A 16,508-nucleotide genomic window follows, 5' to 3' on the forward strand; every position below is an offset into this window, starting at 1 on the left:
TCAAAGTAGATTTCTCTCTTGCTCATACATTTCTACAGATGAGAGTCAAAATCGTCCTTCATGCAACTTTTCCATGTAACTTTTCTGATATATGCTCAAGATAAATCTCTTTCTTTTTCACAGTGAAATTTTTTTGTTTCACTCTTGCTGCTGGATTTTTGTGAAATCTTTCTACCGCTTCTAAATTTCTGTGGTATTGGATCTGCAGCCTGGAGCCTTAGGCCTTCATGATGTATGTAGGCTGGAGAATGGCTAATGACAGTATTTGAGGTGGATTATCACTTTTTAGCTGATTGATGTTGTCTGGGAACAGAATACACTCTTCTGTTCTTGGTTTTGCTTAAACGAGGTAAGCATAAGTAGTACTGTTGCCACACACACACAAAGTACAGAGAATTTCTGGAAATCGAGAGATAACTAAAAGTGTTTTGAAGTAGTTGATGCTTTCCATTTTGTGTTAGATTTCTAGTCAGGAGTCTGATCAATTTGAATTTTAGGATTTAGAATTTAAAATGAAAATCCTTAAAGCTGTCTGGATGGAATATTTTTTTTTCCTTGTATTTTTCTAACTCATGAAACACTCACATTGAATCTCTAGACCTTTCTCTGGGGTTTGTATTTTAGAATTTGAATCATTCAAGTCTTTCTTCATATTGCTTCCCTTGTATTTGTGCACAGGGACTATTTTTGTTTCCTCAGCTGGTTGGGATAAGAACATATCAATGGATGTTCAGCTTTATGCAGGAAGTTTCTGACATGCTTTATTTGGATGGCATGCAAACTATCTGTTGTTAGCCCCGTATTCATGCCTGAAGTTGCTCTGTTTGAACACTTAATCGTCTCGGGAATATATGGAGACCTCTTCAGTTGTTAACAGTTTACCAGTTCTTGAAATTGTTTCCTTGTTTAGAGGGAAATTGTAAGTGCAGTGTTTCTTGGGGGGAAGTGTTTTAACAGGTAGGTAACACAGGCAGTGACTACATGCTGTGTGGAAGGCAAGGTATCCGAAGCATCATTTTAAAATTATCTTTTTATCCAGCTTTCGTGTCACATAAATAGCAAGAGTTTTCTTGACCACTATTGCTGATCCAAGTGGAAGCCTTTCTTCTTGTAGCTTTTTTCTTCTGAATATACTATATTGCTGTTCAAAGCACAGAAAACATAGCCTTAATGATGGGCATCTATGCCGATTCAATTTATCGTGTTGATAATTGAGAACTCCTGTACTAGTGATCAGATTTCTGGTGTTCTTTGAGGTGTTTGCTTTTCCATTTCCTTTGAACTGAAGTGGCGAAATCCTTTTATTTAAAGAAGATGTGGAGAAATTAACTTATCTGACAGATATCATTGTACTCTTCTGTTTGAATCTCACAGAAATTGAGATTTTCAGGTAATAACAGCCAGATGGCACTAAAACTTTGTTTTCATGTTAGCATTTAATTGAAGAGAAAACATAAGTCTGAAATTATTTCCACCATCATTTTTGTGGTTTCATATTGCCCACTACAATCTCAAACTATTAACTTCTACTTCATGAAAAAGCTACCGCTTTGCCATGGAAAAAACCTCAGTGGTTAAACATTGCACATTAAAGCTACATGCTGCATAAAGATGGAACGAGATCTTCATTCTACCTAAACGAGAGGCATTGAAATTATCTTTTTATATCCTGCCAAAACACTTGACAACTCCTGACACCTAAGGAATATAGGGATTTAACTTGCTAGTATCTGCATTTGGTTTGTGGAGTCTAAGTATATTGTAGCAATAAATAATTTTGTTCTGAAATCTTTCAAGATTTCTAACTGAATCTTTCACTTCTTTCCTCTTGGAACAAAGAAAAAAAAATCTTGGAATGAAGAAAAAAAAAAAAGATGAATATCCAAACTACAGCACAGAAGTGTTACTTCTGACCCAATTTCAAGATAAAATATTAAGTAACTATAATGAACAAAACGTTGTGTTCTTATTTTATGTTTGAGACAACTTCCTTTGCAAAGGCTGGAAGACCAATACTCACCTGCAGTTACTCCACACAGAAGCAGCACATGAGTTAACTGCGTTTTCTGTTGAGGCTAGAAGGGCATTATATCAATGCGTAAAAACATTACTTTTTAAAAGCATCACCATAGGACACTCGCGTGTGGACAAGAACAAGCTATTTCTGTGGTGAAGAAGAGCCGTGCTTGTTCCTGTTTATCTAAGCACAGAACTTCATATCAATGAGAGATTGAGACACAGATCTGCCTCAGGGAAATACTTGAAACACTGACATGGACAACTTCAATTGGAATGCACAACATATGATATATGTAGTATGCATTTTGCAGTAGGCACTTCATTGCTGAGGAATGTGAATACCCTTTTCCAAGGGGTTTACAATCTCCTTATTCCTCTTCTAGGAATATAAAGGTTTGTATCTCCCTTCCCTTCTCCTAGCAGGCAGCAATGATCTGCTATAAAGCTGAAGGGATGGCCCTAAAGAAACTTGGGTATAAGCTTCCTCAGTCTTACAAGGCTGTCTGCTACTGCCTCGTTGCCACATATATGCTTCACATGCCATTTGAGAAGATGGTTCAGAGGCCCCTTTAATCAGTTTGTTGACAAATCTGTAGGGGCGAGTCATGGTGAGTATGCTGTGCTGGGGGCAGTGTGCTGGCACTGTGCAACTATCTCCTATTTGAAAATAAACCAAAGATCTGGTTAAAAAGCTAGGCTTGCTTCAGTAAAGCCAGAAGTGATTGTTTAGCTCTGGTTCATTTTGGGGAATTGATGAAGCCTGTGACCCTCAACGATGATTGTTTCTCCAGCCCACCTCTGTCACTTGTGTCTGGTACTGGGCTGTAGAAGGTCATCTCAATGCTGTGGATTTGCACTCTTTCCTGTCTAAGCTGGTTTTATAATGTGCTGCTTTGAAGGAGTATCCAGAAGTTAAATGGCAAGATTTGTGTTTTGCTAAATCTGAAAACACTGCCCATGCCACACTGACGCTTCGTGTTCTTTGATGGTTTATATGGTTCTGCAGCTAAATCCTAGTCCTGTGGCTTTTAAGGTGGAGTTCAATTGCTTCACCCACTGCATTTCCAATCCGGTGGCATCCAGGTGCAGTCTGAGTTCTGGAGAGAAGTTCTCTGTTAGTGTCTGCTATGCTTGCGTGGTTTCCAAGAGACTGTCCTTCCTCTCAGAGTGTTGCAGTAGTTCTCTTTATTCAGACATTTTTTTCTCTGTATCTAATTTTTTATATTTTTTTTGGTGATAAATTCTGTAAACAAGTACATGTGCTATGTTGTTTCCATGGTCAGCTGTGCACCATGCCTAATCAGAACTTCCGAAATAGATGTTGTCTGTAAATCTGCGCAGTTGATGTTCAGTCCAGGACTGATGATGCAGTGACTGCACTTGTGCAGGAGTGCTTCATCGAGGTGTTCTTAGCCACGGACAGCTTGGTTATAAGGGCTGTTCTCTTGGAAAATATTCTTTATGTAGTTAGTTCTGAATCAGTCTCTTATTCAGATGAATCCTTCGGATTGAGGCTTTAGTGTTGAATTCCTCCAGTTTAAGAGTTTTATTTTTTTCTATGATGTGTCATTTATCTCTTGCAGCATTTATTTTCCTTCTGTGGACTATTTTGGGATTTCTTCTATCTTAGTTTGTCTATGTGCATTAAGATGAAGAAAGTCTCTTCTCAACAGCTAAAAAGATACTAGTGAATGTAGATGTTCAGGAGAGACAAGCGATGTGCCTCTCCCCTTATGTCCAGTTAGGTTTGTTATCATTATTTTCTATATATTCTGCATTTTTCTACAAGTCATGACCAAGTGTATGATCCAGCTCATTTGTATGTCATATAAAACTTAAATAAAAACGTGATGCTGAAACCAGTTGTCTTTATGTTCAGTTTTCCAGCTGGATTAATCCAGTGCAGCAGGGCTGGGCCTCCATCACCTTACCACTGCTGTTTTTCAAGTTTCAGTCTGCTGTGTTTGATCCATCCCATGCTCTTTGTGGCACTCCTACAGACCTGGAGAGAATAGAGTTCGAGACAACTGAATGTACAAATGGAGTTTGTTTTGTGGAAACTTTGTTAGCTTTTTGCAATATGTAGGTTGCTTTCTTCTTTTTAAATAGTGCTTGTTTCATCATTCCCTTCTTTTGATATGCTACTTGTGAAGAAGGAAAGCCTCTATTTGCTAAGACTGCATTGAGTTTGAAATAGTCAAAGTTATTAAAATATTGTACAAATAGGCACATAGTCAGCATCTTCCCTGGCAAAGTTGGTGTGAAATAACAGGAAAACCAAGAGCAGCCAATGTTGCAGGGAATTCTCGATATTACAAAAGTGCAGTAAGACATGAAAAATTAAGAGCTGGAATTCAGCATTCTGTCAGATTCTTTTTTTTTTTTTCTTTTTTTTCTTCTGACTGTGTGAAGAAAAGACAAAGATTTTGAAAATAGTATTAAAATGCTACTTCTGGTGATGCTGGAAAGAAGCGTAGCAGTTGGCTGGGCATACTGCGTATCTGAAGCTGTGCTGTGGTCGTAATGTTTGGTACTGTTTATTTGTGTGCTACATCTTAGAGGGACAGAATTGCATTGTTGTGGCAGGGAATTTTCTAAATGCTACAGTCCTATTTAAATCCTTCATAGCAGAAACAGATTTTGAAGAGATATCTGCACAAAACCTTTCTCTCTGTTACTCTCAGTGCTCCTTTATTTGTACCAGGATTTAGGACTTTTGTATGCAGGTATTCTATATGTGGGACCTGATTTTTAGTAATACAGTATTTGCCTTGTCACAACTCCATTACTTTGGATTTGTTTTACACCTATATGATATCAGAGTTACACCTACAGCACTTGCATTTATGTATCTTCCCCACCTTCCTCTCCCCAGCTCTCTTAACTGATGCTATTTTTTTTAATGTCCAAAAATCCTTTCTCAGCTTTAACGTTCAATGTGCATTGTGTTTTGTGTGTGGGGCTCTTAACTCTGTGGTCTTTTTGCAGTGGAAGAAGCCACTTAATGCTTTCAAAGACATGACCACTCAGTAATGTGCTGAGCAGAGGCAATTGAGCCGGCACCAGAAGACTCATTGAGAAAAGATCTGAGAGATGGTGAACTGAGTTTTGCAAACTGCTCAACTATCAAAACCCAGCGTATCGTGGGGACTGTAAGGGCCAGTGAATACTCAAAACACACTTCTGGGACATTACATGCTGTTCTCAGGTGATGTTGGTGCCGTGCTCACACAAAATGCTTTCCACGCTGGCTCCAGCATTGCCTGCAAAGAGAGGAGCTGCTCTGCGAAGACTGCTGCTGACATTGGCTTCCAGGCAAAAACAACTGCAGAGGGCTCAGATGGACAGCTCTTGAGCCTGGTGGGTGGCTGTGACTGATGCAGCAGGGCATGTAATGGTTCTGGAGAAGGAAGACCTCACAGAATTGTAGGGGTTGGAAGGGACCTCTAGAGATCATTGAGACCACCCCCCCTGCCAAAGCAGGTTCCCTATACCAGGTCGCACAGGTAGGCGTCCAGGCGAAACTTGAATATCTCCAGAGAAGGAGACTCCACAACCTCCCTGGGTAACACGATGGTAACAGGCAGGCTATTGACTGAGGCCTTCATGTTCAACATTTGTTGAGAAACAGATCTTGAGAATTGTGTTTGGGATAGTCCTACATCTGTGTTGGCCTGTGATTCTTGACAGTCTTCCTTGTAGCTGCTCAGAAATACTTCTTCAGAGAGAATTCCCTCTGAAGTGAGGTGATTCCTTCTAGAACTTGAAATGCAGCATCTTCCTAAGTAAACCCACCATCTTCAAGGATTTGATTTCCCAATTGGGATCCTAATTCAAGCACAGAAAGCACTGCTGCCAGAATCCTAATTATGTTGCAGGACAGAAGGTGCTCACACATATAACACAGATCTCCAGTTAAGTGCTGCCCTGTGGGTGAGTACACTGTTGTCACTCCTTTACTTTCAATTAATAATGAAAACACCGTGATGTTCCTGAAACAGAACATTTATCACCAATCAAACATCCCCACTCTGGCTCGGAAAGGCAAGAGCCTTGGACAGCTACTCACTAAGATGGTGTTTCCAGCTCCCCTATGCTGCTCTGCTAGGTCCTACTCACATCAGAGCTGTCTGTTCTCAGTTTCAGCAGCCGTTTGTGCCATTCAAGTGGCTCTGTTGTTGGCCAGCCTCAGGTGTACAAAGGGCACTTTCTAGTGGTTCTTCTGGGGCACCTGCCTTCTACCCAAAGTTTGAGGTGTGAAGTGAAAAGCACCCAGAGCTCAGAGCGAGCTTCACAGTGCTGTGCTAGGGCCCAGCCTTCCACAAAAGAAACACAACACACTGAGGAGTCTCACTGAGGCCATGGGCTGCCAAAGCTGAGATGATCAGCTGTGCTGCTGAGATCACAGCCATAGCCCCTGACACTTCTCAACATGAGTGTTTCAGAACTGCTTGCAATGGTTACTCACATGAAGTGGGTGCTGTGGCTTTAAAATTACAATTTCTAAAGCGCTATCTCTTTGTGACTGTAGCTACTGTTCCTAAAGATTTTATTTATTTCTTTGATTTAAAAGAGCCTTTGGAATTTTTATTTGAATACAGATTGCACTGCCAGCCATGGGGATGCTAGTGGATTTGTGGACACATGGGGCTGGCCTCGTGTTTCCCCTGACCACGAGCTCACCTTGACTTCAAACCTTCCTTTCCAGAGGTGGTCCTCATTTCTTCTCTTTTTCTTATTTACAGACTGGGTGGCTAGAAAGGGAGAAAGATGTCTTAGGCTGTGGGGTATGCTGCCTTCCCTCTGAGAGCCTGGTGAGGGCTGGTTTTATAGAAAGAGAGGGATATAGGTATGCGTAGGTGCGTTTATGTTGTCATATATCTAACAGAGCCAATTTTGTAAAGTCATACAAAGTATTTTTAATGATATCTGTACTTTGCATAAAGCTATGAATGACATATGACATGCATTCAGTAATTCAGTAAAATACTTTTCTTCAAGTTTCCATTTTTTTCCTCAGTCATGTATTTTTCATACTCTTCAAGCTTTCCACTTCACCACTGCCTTTAGCTTCTTGTTTGGTAAGATTAACAAAGATTGACCCTGTTCATTACAGGCTGGCACTTTGAAGCCTGATCCTTGTTAATCCAATAGAACAAGAAAGGAAGCCACAAAAGCCTGAGCAATAAACACCAGCAGGGGGCTGCCACGTTTGGCTTGTGCCAGTTGGACTTACTGCTGTGCGGTTACAGCTGCTTGGTAGGCAACGGGCAGTGGTCCCAGAGAGTGTTTGTAGGGCAGGTTTTGTTGGAACAGCAAAACCAGGAATGGTGTTTGACATTAATATATAAAGTGAAAGTTACCCTCTGACCTCTTAAGCAAGAGCACACATAACGGGACAGCAAATGCTGAGATTTCATGACCATTAGCCACCGGCTTAGCATGGAGAAAGTTGCTGTATATCCAGGGTGTTATCCATAGGAAGGTCCTTTCCAAGAAACTCTGCTTCGGCTGGGAACCTCAGGGTCCAGTTCAGGCTCTGCAGACAGACCCAGGCCATTAGCAGCAGTAAAGATAAGGCAAGATCTTTAATTGCTTGTCAGTTCCCCCCAGGCTGCTGTGGCACCCAGGCTCAGCATTCAGCAAGGACTTCCTCAAGCCCCAGTTAGCTCTCTGTGAGTAATGAGAGCTCTTACAGTTCATAATAATGGACATGAGTAAGTGTTAAGGGCTCTAAGGACACGGATGTGGTTACATCTCCCTCTCTCGGCTGCCTCCTGCCACTTAGCCTAGAAGCAGAGAAACAGCAGTATTTAGAGCTCAGCAATATCTGCTGTTGTTAGCTGTGTGGACTGTGTGCAGTGCTATGGAGAGACTGGGAATGCAATTGGAAATGCAGGACTGTTCCCAGAGCAGATGGCTACTGGTGGTAATGGGGATGTTATGCACGTATCACAGATGTTTGGATACAGAATTAGCTGATTTTGCTTTAAAGGTAAAACTGAGTCAGCAAGATGTGAGCGTGCTACCCCTGTTGATTCATTGAATAATTAGTGAAAAATGGAAAAGCAACTCTTACAGCACACTCACACATGGGGAGGTCACTGTTGCCATGGTGGTGGGTGCAGTCTCTTCCCTCTCTCCCAGCCCTACAAGCACGCACACTTTGCCAATAGAAATCCCCATGTGCCAGGCATTTGTCTTCAAGAGAAAACCGCCTGCTGTGTTCTAAGCACAACCAGGCTGCATGAAACTATGTACCACACCATCAACAGCACAGCCACTAAGCTCTTCTCTCAAGGGGTTATTCTTTCCCAACAAAATGCAAGAAATTCCCAGGGTAAAGCTTTAGAGAAAAAGTTATCACAGAGATCTCTGGGGATGTAAAGTGGTAACATAGGCTGTATTTATTTAAAAATAGATGGAGTAAATTTGGAGTTGGGTTTGCACAACATACAGACCTCAAGCAATTAACATACAAATCCAGACAGGGAATGTGGCTAACCCCGCTCACAATGGCAAGGGCCACTGTAATACAGCCCCTGTGGAGCCCACCCGCACTGCACTGCTCAGCCATGAGGTGTTGCCATCCAGCTACAGGCACCCTGCTGCAGGATTGCTTGTGCTGCATCGATTTTCCTCTCCGTGCATTTTGCTGTGCTCCAGCACCCAGCAGGCACCCCGCAGCACTTCCAGCACTGCCTGACACCTTCCAACACAAGTCATGCTGTCCAGCTTCAGCTCCTCTGCAGGACACTGGTGAGGCGGGGAAGGGGCTGTTTGTGCTGGCTGACACAAACAGTTGATGTCTCCCAGACAGGGCCAGCCATCCTCATGGGCTTCTCAAAATGCTGGAATTCACCAGATGTTTGCTTTGGATGCTGTTGTGTTGTTTTTGGGCAGGGTCTGAGGAGTGCTGCTGGAGCAGGCATAGTGCCTTGGACAGCCATGCCAAGGAAACGATGCCCGCTGCTGGGAGCTCTGCCTGCTCTGTAAACAAAAAGGGCCACTTGCCCTTATCTGTGCTTCTGTGGAAATGAGGAGAAAGGTGGCTTGGCCCAGGTCCTGGGGAAAGCTGGAGTAGGGCCAGGAGGAGAGCAGCCATTTCCAGGCTCCAGGCATTTGGCTTCCTCTCCGTGTTCTTTCCATGGGTCTCCACTGCTGCCTCTGAGCAGCCAAATGAAACGTATAGCACAACATCCTGATGCCTGGAGCAAACTGTAGACTTCACCCACGGAGGCTGTCTTATAGGACAGAAATAAAACAGAATGATGGATGCCGTAAGTCCAGGATTTGTCCAGCACAGCCAGCCTTTCTCCCACCCCACCAGCAGTTACCCAAAACCTTCTGGAGCCCCTTGCCTGGCAGATCAATTGTGGGGCAGCTCCTCGGAGCAGCCCGCAGCTTTGAACACTTCGGGGATGTGGCTGTCCAGTTTGGAGATGATTTTGTAAATAGGCTTTTTCCAGGAGGGGTCGGCATCCCTGCCCGCCCGCACCGCGCTGAAGAACTCCTGCAGCGTCAGGCTTGCCACCTCCAGGAAGCAGCTGGGGACCTGCGGACAGATGAGCAGATGGGCCCCAGTAATTGGCCCCGTGCCCCACACCCCGGCCCCTCACCTGGAAGTCATTCCCCTTGTTATAGTGCATGTTGAGAGCACGGAAGAGCTCTGAGTCCCGTGAGACGCGCAGGGCTGTGGCCTCCACGACGCCCTCCAGCAGGGCCTGCCGGGCAAACTTCTCCACCTGGATGTAGTAGAACTCACGGAAGTTGCTGAACCACTTGATGAGCTGGGAGTTGATGCAGCGGCTGAACTGTCCAGACACAGTGGGGGAAGTGGGCTCTCAACAAACCAGCACCCAAATCCCACACCCCGGGATCTCACCCTGCATCCCACAGCAGGTCTACCTGCACGTCAAGGAAGTAGGACCTCAGCAGAGCTGAGCTGGGGTAGCGGGTGAAGAAGAACATCAGCTTGGCCTTCTTCAGGTGGCCAGGAGTCAGCGCCTCCTAGATGTGGGCTTGGAGTCAAGGAAAACCTGCATGCGGCAGCTCTAGTCTGTCATAGTCCATCCCTACAGCCTAGTGTCACCGGATGGCTGAGGAGGGTCCTCTGGGTCCTGCTTGAGCAGGGACACCCAGAGCAGGGTGCCCAGGCCCACATCCAGGTGGCTATTGGAGATCTCCAAGGAGGAGATTCCACAGCCTCTGAGAAACCTGTGCCAGGACAGTTAAAACAAATTAACAAGGACATTATCCAAATGTCCCTTGGATGCTGACAGGTGTGGGGCATCAGTCACCTTTCTAGGAAGGTTGTTCCGGTGTTTGACCACTCAGTATTTAAGTAGTGGAGAGTTGGCTTTTCCCATCAGCATCCCTGAGGAGCCAGGCCACTCCATCTACCCCAAAGGATACGTGAGTAGGTGTAAGGGGTGTTCTGTTCCCCTCCACCATGTCAGGGCCCAGGGGCCTCACTGCCAATGGCCGCAGCTTGGTGACTGCCCAGCGTGCATCTGCGGGCTCCATGCGCCAATTCTCTGAGGCAGCAGGGCTGCCCCAGTGGTTGTGTGGGGTGTAGACCAGCAGCTGGCCCAGGAGCTGACTGTCCTGCACTGCTGGGGCAGCTGAGCCTGGCCTGTGACCCACACTGGGTGCCTGACGGAAGTTTCTGACTCCTTCCGGGCTGAAGGATCTGGCCTGAGAGCTCTTCCCCAATGATAGTGATGGTGCCTCTGGCCGACGTGAGCCCAGTGTGCTCAGGGAGGGTGCCTTAGCAAGTGGTTTTCTGCCTTTCCCAGCAGGAAAACACTCTCCCCTGGCATCTGGCCCTAGTTCTAGCCGTTGCTGTAGGAGGTGGCTGGCTGTCTTTGGCCACACAGTCTTCAAGACGGAGTCCACCACACGGGACGTCATCCCAGCCAGCTCGTGTTTCAAGGCCTGAGAGAGCACCCTGGCCACTGAGGGCAGGATGCCTGCACTGCCTCTGCCTTCCTCGTTCTCCCCTGTAGTGGGCCCATCCACCTCCAGGATGCTCTCCCAGAGAGTGGCTGTGTGTGGATGGTGGGTGGTGGCAACACCATCCCTGCCCACTCTGTCTCCAGCTTTTCCAGGAAGCAGTTGCACTTCCTCGGCACCTTCCTGGGTTTGGGCAGCATCCCCAGAGTCACAGACCTGGGAGAACCTCTCCTGAAGCCACCTCAGCTGCTGCTCTAGAAAGCAGAGCTGCTCCCTCAGCTGCTGGCACTCTGCTGTGTGGGGGCTGCCCGTGGCAGGTGCCCCTTGCCCAGCCACTCCCGCTCCCTGCTGCTGAGGTACCCTCGGCTTCCTCTTGCCCCGGTGGGGCACTTCCCTGCCTCTCTCCCTGCCCTGCCCCAATCCTCCCTCCAAGCCCTGGTGGGCTGGAGGGATGCTCATGCCTTGGATGATGCTCTCCACTCTAGCCCTCTTGGCTTGTAGGTACTCATTGGAGAGCTGCTCCCCATCAGCTGCACAGGGCACAGGAGCGGGGCCACAGGTTCTGGTGATAGCCAGGGTTTGTGCTGCTTCTCTGAGAGGCACACCAAGTTCATAGCCCTGGGGCGGCTCCACGGCAGAGGAAGGGAAATGGGTGCAGGGGTCCAGGCTCCTGCTAACTGCTGTGTGGCTGAGCAGTTGTGACATGAGGGATGAGCTAGGGGAAGGCAACAGAGGGTCCATCTGGAAACAGGGTTCTGTTTTCATCCCTTGGTGGTGCTTTGTGGCAACACAGCCTCTGTCCTGGGCGGGGGCAGACCTGCCATTCCTCGTGTCCTCTTTCTGCCTGGGCACCAGTGAGCTACCCTGCAACTGGTAGGGGATCATTTCCAGGGACAGACTGGCAGGCGTTCCCGGCGATGCTTCTGTCAGCTAGAGATTCAGAGCTGAAGAAAGAGTAAAGTATCACCTGGCAGAACCAAATACAGTTACCCTCCATGCATGCCCACATGACAGATTTTCCTAGCAGGCATTTGTGGTGCCTAGAGTCCACTTCCAATGGTTTGGGCCTTGAATGTGCCGAGCAGTGAGGGCTCTCTGCACCACATCTTTGCCCCAGAAGGGTTAAAGATCCATCTTACTGTGCCTTGACCACAATTTCTCCCCTGCTCCCAGGTAACAGGAGCCTCAGATGCGTGGGGAATAGACTCAGAGTGATAAGCAGAAAGGGAGATCACCTTTGGCAAGAGTCGCCTTTGAGCTCGTGGACTGTGGTACAAGGGCACTGAGCAGCAGATAGAGCCTTCCCCCCCTAGGTGCACCTAGGCAAAGGTGTTTGCAGCTGCCACTGGGCACTGTGAGGGTGCCCAGGAATAAGGACAGCAGCCAGAGCTCTACAGAAGGCATTCACAGCATGGAGCAGTGGAAGCCCTGAGGGCATAAGGATGAACAGCATCTGCCATCCCCCTATGCTGGGGTGGTGGGAAGGGGCACAGCAAGGGGCTAGGAGCAGAAAAAGCACAGTATGACCGCTACTAGCAGGACATGCTGGAATAGTGCTGCTAAGGGCTTGTCAAAACAGAGAATAAAAGGGATGGGGATTACTGAGGAAGAGAAGAATTCCTGAGCCAGCAGCCTCAGGCTTAAAATTGTCACACTGAGTGCAGGCAACCAGCCACCCCTCCTCTTGCTTGCTGTGAGACCATTTAAACAGGAATAGCAAAAGCTCATGTCCTGGTCCGTTAAAGAGTAACAATCCCTATGGGATGCTGCCTCACCAACCACATTAATTAGCATCAGCTCTGCATGCCTGAAGTGGTTTATGCCTTTTTGAGCCATCTTTAAAGGACCTGAGATTCTTTCACCTATATGCAGATACGTCTGATCATTTTCAGTGCTGTTAATCTCCTGTCCCCATGACTTTTCTCTACAGTAAGTCCTCCTCTGTGTTACTGAGTGGTGTTAAAAAAAAAAAAAAAAAAAGCCTCCACTCACTCCTTACAGCAGGTCGCTTGTTATCAATTAGCTCTTTATTCCAGATTGATGTTCGGGAGAGCAATCACAGACCACTACACATCAATCCAGTGCAGGTCCTCGGGCTTGTCTTCCCTGTAAATTGCACTGTCCCATCATTTTGGTAGACCATTTTTTCTTTCCCCTCCTCTGTCGCACCTTTCTGGATCCTCTACTGCTGCTCTATCTGTAATAAACCATTTTCCCAGCTGCCTGACAGCACTTGTTGTTCTCCGTGTAGCCTCCCCTCCCTCCCAGCCACGAGGTTTCCATTTCCCCAGCAGTGTGGCTACTTGCTCTGCCCAAGGTCTGCATGAGGCCCGGCTGCCGGCAGTTCTTGCTCATCCCTTTCACAGCTTGCTTCACCCTCACCCACACACTGCTCCTCAGAGTAGCAGCTGCCTATGGTAAAGCCACACAGCAAATGCAAGGTACATATATATCTCATTCATTCTTCAGACTTTCCACACAGGGAAGTCCACTCAGCTGGAGGATGGGAGAAAAGTGAGGGGCTTTCCAGCATCAATCTGTATCCAGACTGGCCCAATGTCCTGGCCCAAGTAAACTGCTCCCACTAACGGGGTCCTCTCCCTGCAGTTCACAGTTGGGTGCTCCCATTCCTGCTCCTGCTACAGCCTTTACCAGTGCAGTCTTCCAAAATAGTAAAAAGAAACAGATGCTCCTTTTAACTGAAGAAAAAAAACAAGGAGGAAAATGAAGATGCCCAGAGAAGCTAGCAGGTATGTCCTCCCCAGACAGCAGCCACACCGCAGAGCTTCCCATCCGCTTCTTTCTGGGAGCACCATGCACTGGGCAGCCTGTCATCCCACAGCTTTCCCAAGCCGTCCCATTTCTGCCACTAGTGAGGAGCCCCAGCCCAAGCCGCGTGCCTCTCTGTGCCCCACTCACCTGGGCTGCCAAGGTGCAGGATGTGTGCTGGGTGCTGCAGGATGCTGGAGAAGCCACCCAGCAAGTCCTCCTGCTATGCTCATGTCCTATAAAGAGGGAGTGGGGTGGCCAGAGGCAGCCAACCAGCTGGGAACAACTCCTGAATATGCAGATGGATATCCAGGGGTCTGGCCACCTGCCTCAGCGTCCCCCAGGCTTACAGAAATGATAACAATGTTGTTGATTCTGTATCTCCCAAAACACATTCAAAAGGACGAGTGTTTGGAGAGGAGACATCGCTTTATTCTGGGCAGGGCACAAGGTGGAATATTCCCACAAATCAAGTGCTCTGAGTCTTTATGCTGGCTTCCATTTATAGTCAAATTTTTCACTATATGCCTACCTAATACATAAGTGACACCTATCCATTACATATTCATAGGTTTATGTAAGTATAAGGTTACATAACATATTTGAATCTTCTGTGCTTGTGCAAGGGTCTTCAGTGATTGTTTGGGGAGGCATCCCACTCCTCACTTTATCTGTATTTGGGCACAAGGACATTTAGTCTCTTCTGATTGGTTCCTCTTTTGGACTTGTGCCCTCATCTCAAGGATGCTGTCCCTATGGGTCTAATTTATGACAGTCTTGAATCTTTGAAGAGAAACATCCCATCTCGGGAAGGTTGTTTATCAGAGATAAAAAGGACATCTGGAACTTAAAGCAGAGCTTCAACCTTGAGCAGAATACCTCAGACAGACAAAAATGTCAAATAATCAGCTTTTGAGACATCACCAGCACTAGGCTGAGCAGACCATCAGTTCCCCATATCCATCATGGCAGAGCACTAAGCAGTGCCTGTCAGGCTCAGCAGCTCAGCCGTGCTGTGGCAGCTGAGAGGCTGAGGCCCATGAGGAGGCAGTCCCTGGAGCAGAGAGCTCCATCCAACATCCTCCATGCAACACTGTACGATCATCCTACCAACTAGCACAACCTTGAGAGAGCTGGGAAACTGCAATTTGATCTGACAGCATCCATCTAGGACCCAACACAATTAATCATTCATGAGATGACATAAATACAACAGCCAGAGGCAAGCGGTACCCATGGCCTGCAGCTTCAGGTGCACAAAGTTCCTGCTGAAGGTGCCCAGGTGCTTCTGATGTTCCCTACTGTGGTGATGCCAGGGGTCCACAATACAGGAAACAGTTGGGAAGGCTTTTCACCATGTGGTGGCTGGGCATGGAACAGGCTCCCCAGGGCAGTGGTCGTAGCTCCAAGCTGATGGAGTTCAAAGAGCATTCAGACAATGCTCTCAGGCACAGGGTTTGAATTTTGGGTGGTCCCATATGGAGCCAGAAGTTGGACTCAATGATCCTTATGGGTCCCTTCCAACTTGGGACATTCAGCAAAAGTCAGTACCTTGCTGACTGTAGGGAACTCTAGAGATATTCCTACCACCAGCACATCCCAACCTCTGCTCCAGGATGGAGCTGCTTCACATTTAGTGTGGGAGGCCGAAAGCAGATGGAACTCCTGGAGCTAGTCAAAACCAAATTGCCTCTGCATTTCCAGGTTGCCATCTATCTCGCCTCCATGTACTTCATAAATACTGTGATGCTTGTTTTATTCATTTGGTAGGCAGGTGGCTGTGGTTAAAAGCAGTTGACACCAGGCAATCCTGCTTAAGGGTCTCAGCCCTCTATAGACAAACTGCAGAGAAACCCCTGGCAGAGAGCCTTTCTGGCACAGCTGCCTTGTTTTAAAGCAGTCACCATGCCTTTGAAGCCTCAGAGACAACACCCTATTGATTTTTCTTCAATCTTTTTTTGAAAATCTTACCAAGGATATTCATTGCAAATTTATTTTAGGAGACTATTTTGAAGGTTGCAGTTTACCACTGATGTATTATTAACCAACTGCTAAATTAAGGATGTGTGTATAACCTTCAGAGATGCTGATTGCCAGACAGAGTTCTGGCTTTCCTGGGCTACTTCTCAGAGACTGCAGTAAGTTCTCTGCATTTTATTTCAACAACCATTTCTTGCCTGGAAGTAGGCAGAAAGCAGAAGGTAACTGGGGCACTCTCAGACATTTTCAAAACATGGACCATGTCTTAGGAGTGGGACTGGGCACCACTGAAATAGCCTGGCCCTGTCTTCATTGCATCACGTCAGGTCACGCTAGATTCTCCGTGACCTGCTATCTTCCTTTCCAATGAAGCCTACTTACATCTTTTTGCCTGTTTTTGTTTGCTTGTTTCTATGCGTGGTTTGTCATTTTGTTTTTTCCCAGGCTTATTTCCCCGTAGCTGTGAGGTGACCTCCTTGCCCATTTCTAATCAAACTGACGTTTGCAGCAGCTCCGTCCTAAGGGAGCCCGATGGGAGGACGCAGCAAGGTGAGCAGAAAGGCCACCAGAACAGCTACCCTGCAGAAAGCCACACCCGGATTCCACCAACAGCCAGGAACCGCGCCCGTGCAGACCCAGCTGAACACCAGCCCCGGCAGCCCAGCCGCACTTCAGAGCCGGACACACGTCCGCCGACCCCGGTCAGCGGCAGACCTCTTAGGCGGGGCTCGACAGCCGGCCCGCGAGATAGCAACAATTTTCCCCGCCCCGCAGCCCCCCCAGCC

At 47.1% G+C, this 16,508-nt stretch overlaps 2 protein-coding genes across 4 annotated transcripts in view; one reads left to right on the top strand and one right to left on the bottom strand.

Annotated features, from left to right (window-relative positions):
• Positions 1 to 7,024, top strand: part of YLPM1 (YLP motif containing 1) — a 46,497-nt gene extending 39,473 nt beyond the window's left edge. Inside the window, exon 18 of the mRNA XM_085225311.1 lies at positions 5,008 to 7,024. Coding sequence (XP_085081437.1) covers positions 5,008 to 5,052 — 45 coding nt within the window. The 3' untranslated portion in view covers positions 5,053 to 7,024. The remainder of the gene's footprint in view (positions 1 to 5,007) is intronic.
• Positions 7,025 to 8,403: 1,379 nt separating this feature from the next.
• On the bottom strand, positions 8,404 to 16,471 carry PROX2 (prospero homeobox 2). Of its 3 annotated transcripts, XM_031553613.2 has the most exons (5): positions 13,894 to 16,471; positions 10,435 to 11,918; positions 9,928 to 10,029; positions 9,639 to 9,833; positions 9,297 to 9,574 (listed from the first exon to the last, which is right to left on the bottom strand). In XM_031553613.2, the coding sequence occupies exons 2-5, from the start codon at positions 11,857 to 11,859 to the stop codon at positions 9,389 to 9,391; spliced, it is 1,908 nt and encodes a 635-aa protein (XP_031409473.1). In that variant the 5' UTR covers positions 11,860 to 11,918; positions 13,894 to 16,471; the 3' UTR covers positions 9,297 to 9,388. The 3 variants fall into 3 exon arrangements, with proteins under 3 accessions (XP_085081454.1, XP_085081455.1, XP_031409473.1); XM_085225328.1 differs by having other exon boundaries at positions 8,404 to 9,833; XM_085225329.1 differs by lacking the exon at positions 13,894 to 16,471 and having other exon boundaries at positions 8,404 to 9,833; positions 10,435 to 13,848.
• Between the last annotated feature and the right edge of the window lie 37 nt (positions 16,472 to 16,508).

The sequence above is a fragment of the Meleagris gallopavo genome, chromosome 5, assembly GCF_905368555.1.
Source record: "Meleagris gallopavo chromosome 5, MGAL_WU_HG_1.1, whole genome shotgun sequence".
Taxonomy (NCBI): domain Eukaryota; kingdom Metazoa; phylum Chordata; class Aves; order Galliformes; family Phasianidae; genus Meleagris; species Meleagris gallopavo.